Source organism: Asparagus officinalis, chromosome 7 (assembly GCF_001876935.1).
Source record: "Asparagus officinalis chromosome 7, Aspof.V1, whole genome shotgun sequence".
In the NCBI taxonomy this organism is placed as follows: domain Eukaryota; kingdom Viridiplantae; phylum Streptophyta; class Magnoliopsida; order Asparagales; family Asparagaceae; genus Asparagus; species Asparagus officinalis.
Window position 1 is genome coordinate 61429978 of NC_033800.1, and position 7576 is coordinate 61437553.

General features: G+C 34.7%; 1 protein-coding gene across 1 annotated transcript in view; it reads left to right on the forward strand.

Annotated features, from left to right (window-relative positions):
• Positions 1-1906, forward strand: part of LOC109848319 (peroxisomal adenine nucleotide carrier 1-like) — an 8507-nt gene extending 6601 nt beyond the window's left edge. Inside the window, exons 4-5 of the mRNA XM_020417762.1 lie at positions 836-999; positions 1193-1906. Of these exons, the coding sequence (XP_020273351.1) occupies positions 836-999; positions 1193-1478 (450 nt within the window). The 3' untranslated portion in view covers positions 1479-1906. The remainder of the gene's footprint in view (positions 1-835; positions 1000-1192) is intronic.

Here is a 7576-nt window from a genome sequence, read left to right on the forward strand (position 1 = left end):
ATCCGTACTCGTACTCATATAATGTAGGACATCACAAATTGCTTCTTCTTCAACATCTCTAGTGTAAGGACTGCAGAGGGAATATGTTTGTGACTCATTCTGTTGCATGTGTATATGGAAGCAGTACCTGGTTTTCCTATTGCTTTACCCAGATTTTGTTCGGCTCATAGACCAGATTATGTTAATATCTCACAGGTATGTATTGTCTTATGCCCAAAAGATGGATACACCCTTATGCCATTTGTAAATGGTATTTCCAGATCACCTCTTTAACGTCATTCTTTATCTCACGTACAACATGTATGAGAAAGACCGTAAAGCTAGATGGTTTCTCTTTCATGAAATAGTAGTGCCTTCAAAATCTTGTGACCTTAAAACTGCTTCATACTTTTCAGAATCTAAGCAACTATTGTACACCGATTATTAGGTTTAAAAGGTTATTGAAAAACATTAAAGCAACTCAATATGTAAAGGTTCAGTTTAGGGCTATTTGATGCATGAGGGGCAAAAAGGCTAAATATTCAAAATTTTGACTTTTTGGCACTTCAAATATGTTGAAAATTTACAACTGTGTGGATTTTCCGTTGTCGATTTTCAATGGATGGATTCACCAAGAGAATGGTTCATTGTAAAATCTTGAAAGTTATTTCCTGTCCATCATAGTTCTTTTTCGTTGTGAAATTCTGAAAGCAACTTATTGCATTTCATGCTCTCTTTTAATGAAAAAATAACCAAACATTTGAGCCTTGAGTACAACGTCATTTATTTTAGCTTTTAACAAGGAATTTAGTTTTGTACCTTGACTATGTTAACTTTTATTTGAAAAAAAATGCAGTATACGGTCTTTGATCAGTTGAAACAAAGGCTTCTGAACAGACAGAACAACTCAAACGAGTTGGGATCTAAAGGATCTTCAGTAGCTCTCTCGGCCTTCTCAGCTTTTGCATTAGGTGCTGTATCAAAAAGTGTGGCGACTGTATTAACCTACCCAGCAATCAGGTATTTTGATATTTGAACGTTTTGCTTACGTTCATTCTAGAATAAGATGATGATGATATTTCTCTTATTATAGCTCCTTTTCTTCTGCTTTAGTAGTTTGTAAAACTAGTGTTCTAAGTTCATTTCTGATTCTTCTGTAGCAATAGAGATTATCAATTTAATGCTCAAGTGGACACCTATGAGTTGTGTGCAGGTGTAAGGTCATGATCCAAGCTGCCGATCACGACGAAGAGTCCAAAGAGTCAAAGAATGCGAAGCCAAAACCCCCCAAGACAGTTCTGGGTGCTGTGTCTGCTATATGGGGTAAAGAAGGCATACCAGGCTTCTTCAAAGGTTTACAGGCTCAAATCTTGAAGACCGTTCTTAGTTCTGCCTTGTTATTGATGATAAAGGAGAAGATTTCGAAGTTCACTTGGATAGCGATACTTGCGCTTCGAAGGTATTTGCTGGTTTCCCCGAGAAGGGTGAAGTCTGCATAGAGAGAGAGAAAAAGAAAAGAAGTCCCCCGCTTTAATAAAATCATCAAGAGGGAAGAAGGTTATAGTTTTGTAGTTAGATAAATAAAACAGTGAGGGGATATGGAGGAAGCAGAAATTGCCATGAACTTCCAAATATCAGAACATTTTTATATCTTCTTTGCTTACAAGCCATCAACATCTGGGTAAGTGATTGTATCTGCTTTGTACTGTCTCCCATCCATGGACATAAGTTTCCAGAAATAAGGAAGCAATGGCGATTACATTCGCAAACTCATTTCATGTCTTGCTCTTCCTTTCTATTTCACCTCAGACGGGGGGAAAAGAGCAGTCGATATCTCTCTGTCTAATGAGTCATAATCTCGAGCAGCTGGTATTTCTCTGTCTAATAAGTCGTAATCTTGCGCAAATGAGATTTTGATTTGTAGATCTTTTCTTTGTTTGAAGGTAAACGTTTGATTTTCTGTGTCTAAAATATGCGGAAATTGGCAGCGCACCCACCTATCCTACGCTGTGTATGTTGATCGGTAGCATTTCAATCGATCCATGGGAGTATGTACAATAAGAGCGTTCCGATTGGGCGGTCTTCAGTGAACTGTCAGTTAACAGTGACTTCATTTTTAGTCCTAGAAATTGCATGCTGTGTTTGGAACGGGATGTGTTTGTTCTGCTGTGGGAAAATTATCAGTGAACTGGTACTGGGTTTTTAGGTTGCTTGTGGTGTGAAAATTGAGGTTGTGGTAGGTAGCTTTCATCTATGATTTTTGGCATGCCATCAAGATTGGTAGAATAAATTATCATGCTTGTCTTTTGGTACAACAAATAAATATATACGTGGTCATTTGTAGATATGTCCCACAACCCTTCAAATATTAGTATTTGTAAAGCTACTCCTCAAATCATCAACTTTGGCAAGAACGGCCTCTAGAATTAACAAATCATCAACTTCATAAATATAAATTTGACTATCTTGTCGATAATTTTTACATTGCGATTGCAAATTGGCCTATTAAAGTTGATGATTAATAGATCCAGGGGGCATTTTCTTCTTCCAAAATCGAACATTTGAGGGGCGATTTTGCAAATAGTAAGATTAGGAAGATAGTTTGCAAATACCCATGTTGTAAGGGTAGGTATGCAATTAACCCTATGTACACAATCTTGTTCCTACTATTATTTGGATATATAAAAGCATTAATTAATGCTTTTATTGATTAGCAGTGACAAATTTAAAATTTTTGAAAAGGGGTGTCACTATATAATTAATAATTAAAAATTTATAATGGTTTCTAATGAGTTTTCGTTATTTGCAAAAAGCGTATAATTTATTAGTTCTACTGTAACCATTTCTTTCTCAATATATACCACCAACAAATTTTTTTTTTCTCGCATAAAATTAATTTCATTTTTTTCTCCTCTATTTTCATACATACAGTATGAATGTTGTAAGCTCAATCTCATTATATCACCATTGTTTAATTTTAATTGTTTAGGAAATAATTTCATTTGATCTACAGCACCACTCTAATAATATAAGCTACATTGCTACGACATGATAGCTTTGAGGGTTAAAATATATTGAAGCAATAACTTTTTCCAATGTAACTTTTGGAGCCAAGTATTCACTTGGTCAAATGTTTACAAGGCTAACAAGATCAAATTCTCAACGTCCTTAAGTTATATTTCGTTGGGAACTTGGGCAAACTAGCGTCATGCGACACCAACTTGTAAATAGGTTAACCTTATTTGATGGTTTTTTTTAAAGGAAATGGAGGGAAATGGAGGGAATAAAGTTTACATTCGTTAACCTCCATTCTATATAATTTGGTTTCCTCCAAATTAGGGTATAGAGGAAGTAAAAGATTTTGGGCTATTACGATAAAAATCCAATGGCTAAGAAATAATTCCCCTCCGTTTCGTTCATTAGACTCCCAAACATGATTTTATTTTCCCTTTCCTATGCCTTATTTCCCCTGCACTTATTTTTAGGGCTGGGCAAAAACCGAAAAAAACCGGTTCAACCGAAAAAACCGCCCGAAAAAATGGACCGGTTAACCGAACCGAATTAAATGGATGAGAAGAAGTCTCTAAACCGTCTGAACCGAATTAAATCGGTTTGGATCCGGTTTGAACCCCTGAACCGCCCAAAAAAAACCGACCCGAATTCTGTTGGGCGGTTTAGAGGCTAAACTTATACCTCAAAACTTTTCCTGTTATCATCCAATAGATTCAAACGGTACAAGGAGCAGTTTCAAGCAATGAGTACAGCAATATCACAGAAAAATATCCTTGAGAACTAAGTAAAGATTCAAATCACTCCAGAAAATTTGTTATGCACATGATGCACTTACAAAAGATGCATATGCTACATTATATGAAAAATATCATACAAAACATCACTCCCCCGTGTAATTAAATAAACTTAATCGTGCTGTATTATATGAACATGATACTTCCAAGAGATAAAAAATTTCGCAGAAAAGATCTTGAGAATTACATAAGATTCAAATCAATCACAAAATGTGTTATGTACATGATACTTCCAAGAGATAAGCGTGCTGTATTATATGAACAACATCTTTAAAACATCAGTTCTCTGCGTAATTATATCAACTCAAAACTTTATTCTAAAGATGATAACCAGTCTAATAAAGCTTTGTTGGTGAGCTCAGGAACCTCATCATGAGGACATTCTAAAGATGATAACCAGTCTAATAAAGCTTTGTTGGTGAGCTCAGGAACCTCATCATGAGGACAATGGCCAGCTTGCAAATTCACAACAGAAGTCTTTTGATAGAACTTTTTGCAAATTTAAAACCGAAACCGAACCAAACCGAACCGAATTTTGGTTGGGCCGAATATTCGGATGAAGGGGAAAAAAAATCTGGATCAGGATAAGAGTTTTGAGAATCCGAAAAATTCGGATTGGATGCGGATTGGGCATAAAATCGAACCGAATCAAATATGCTCAGCCCTTCTTATTTTCCTTCGTGCACGGAAAATCCGCCGGTGTTGAGTGTTGACTGGTAACTAACTGAGCTTTTCGGGAAGTAGAAATCTAGGCAGGGAACTAATAATGGGCCCGTGGGCCAACTAATTCCACTATTTAGTGGGCTGTTGCCCTGAAGCCAGCCCATTATTTACTGTTCAACAAGTGAAGTAACAACTACATAAGTTACTCATTGATCATAGGCATGTCTTCAGTAAAGAACTCATCACTATATCCATCATAATTTTACATGAGAGCTAATGAGATACATGATTTATGGAAATTAGAAAGAAAAAAAATCCGAAATGATCCTATCTTAGGTAAGTATATTATTTTTTATTTTAATATATCGAATATCAAAGACACAAATTTGGGAAGGAAGTTAGCAATACAATACACATTTTTGAGAGATTTGGAAAGTGACTTGCTGTTAATAATAGAAACTGGGGACAATTATTGGGTAGCAAACCGTAGCATGGTATTTTATTTAAAAAGTGACAACCATACAACAAAAACTTATACTACTTTTATACCCTCACGGTAGCATGGTATTTTATTTAAAAAGTGACAACCATACAACAAAAACTTATACTACTTTTATACCCTCACAAACAAAAAGTTCGAGTCCACTCATAGATTTCAGCAAAGGATCTCACGCATTTGTTAATGTTAGTGTAAGGGGAAAAAGTTCGAGTCCACTCATAGATTTCAGCAAAGGATCTCACGCATTTGTTAATGTTAGTGTAAGGGGCCATTTGTATCCATCCGTTTGGTCCGTTTTGCATTACAAGTTTAAAATTTTAGATTTTTATCAAATGTATTGTTTGTTTGGTACTTTTCATGCTATGAATTTGAGGCAAAAACAAATGCATTAAATATATAATTTCTAAAATTTATGTTGATTTCAATCGGATTTTTAATTTTAGTCACGTATCCTCAACAAACTAACCGTGCGACCAAACAAAACTTAGTTCTACTGTATTTTCTAAGTAAATTCTCTTTATTAGGGGCTGTTCGTTTGGCCAAAAAAACCTAGAAATCAAAAAATAGGAAACCTATTTCCTATTATAATGGTTTTGAAGTTGTATAATCAGTGAACTGTCAGTTAACAGTGACTTCATTTTAGTCCTTGAAATTGCAAGGGAGGGTCACACAATTTGGTAACTAACTGAGCTTTCTGGGAGTAGAATTCTAGGCAGGGAACTAATAATGGGCCCGTGGGCCAACTAATTCCACTATTTAGTGGGCTGTTGCCCTGAAGTCAGCCCATTATTTACTGTTCAACAAGTGAAGTAACAACTACATAAGTTACTCATTGATCATAGGCATGTCTTCAGTAAAGAACTCATCACTATATCCATCATAATTTTACATGAGAGCTAATGAGATACATAGGCATGTCTTCAGTAAAGAACTCATCACTATATCCATCATAATTTTACATGAGAGCTAATGAGATACGTGATTTATGGAAATTAGAAAAAAAATCCGAAATGATCCTATCTTAGGTAAGTATATTATTTTTTATTTTAATATATCAAATATCAAAGACACAAATTTGGGAAGGAAGTTAGCAATACAATACACATTTTTGAGAGATTTGGAAAGTGACTTTTGCAGTTAATAATAGAAACTGGGGACAATTATTGGGTAGCATGGTATTTTATTTAAAAAGTGACAACCATACAACAAAAACTTATACTACTTTTATACCCTCACAAACAAAAAGTTCGAGTCCACTCATAGATTTCAGCAAAGGATCTCACGCATTTGTTAATGTTAGTGTAAGGGGTCATTTGTATCCATCCGTTCGGTTTTGCGTTGGAAAATGAGACCCACAAGTTTAAAATTTCAGATTTTTATCAAATGTATTGTTTGTTTGGTACTTTTCATGCTATGAATTTGAGGCAAAAACAAATGCATTAAATATATAATTTCTAAAATTTATGTTGATTTCAATCGGATTTTTAATTTTAGTCACGTATCCTCAACAAACTAACCGTGCGACCAAACAAAACTTAGTTCTACTGTATTTTCTAAGTAAATTCTCTTTATTAGGGGCTGTTCGTTTGGCCAAAAAAACCTAGAAATCAAAAAATAGGAAACCTATTTCCTATTATAATGGTTTTGAAGTTGTTTGGTTGGCTTAAAAAAGAAGGAAATTATAGAATAGGAGATGAGATTATATGAGTTGTCACCTTATTATTGGATGATGTGAGTGATTTTTTAAAAAAACTTGTTTTGAGGTTGTTTGGTTGGTTAAAAAAATAAGGAAATGAATTGGAGGTATATTATTGGATGATGTTTTGAGGTTGTTTGTGCTTGGTTCGTTTTTAAAAATAAGAAAATAGATGAAATGAGATGAGTTGGAAGTATATTATTGGATGATGTGACACGTACTTAAGGAAATTGATTTCTTGTTTTTTTTTTTGAGGAAATGGATGGAAATGAATGTTTAATGAGATGTGATGAGTTGTCACAATATTATTGGATGATGTGTGTGATTTTTAAAAATGAGATAAAATGAGATGTGATGAGTTGGATGATGTGACACATTTCTTGTGTTTGGTTTATTTTTAAAGGTAAGAAAGGAGATGAAATGAGATGAGTTGGAGGATAAAAATAATATGTTATTAGATGTTGTGGTGAGTTTTAGGGATGGAAATGGATAAAAATATTATTTTATTAATTTCCATGTACCGATTTTCTTTTCTTGGTTTTTAGGAAACCAACCAAACAGCCCTTAGTATCAATTACAGAACGAACCAGATTTCGTGCATGGACTTTTTCAAAACCTCACTCCACGGATCGAGACGCATTTCATAAATCAAAGCGGCATAAAACTTTTTTTTTTTTGGTCATAAAATTATCATTTTTCCTATTGATTTTGGCGCGGAAAGCGGCGGATCCGGACCCGAACGCACCGACACCACCGCCGGAGAAAAGGGGGTTGAACTGACCCGTGGGTCCCACTCACGTTCTCCTTCCGAAGAAGAAGAAAAAAAAACAAAACTTTTTTGCTCGTTTTCTCGTGGGCTACAGCTGTCTATTTCTCTCCTTTTTTTTAAAAATTTTTTTTTATTAATATACATATCTAATAGAGAGAGAAAGA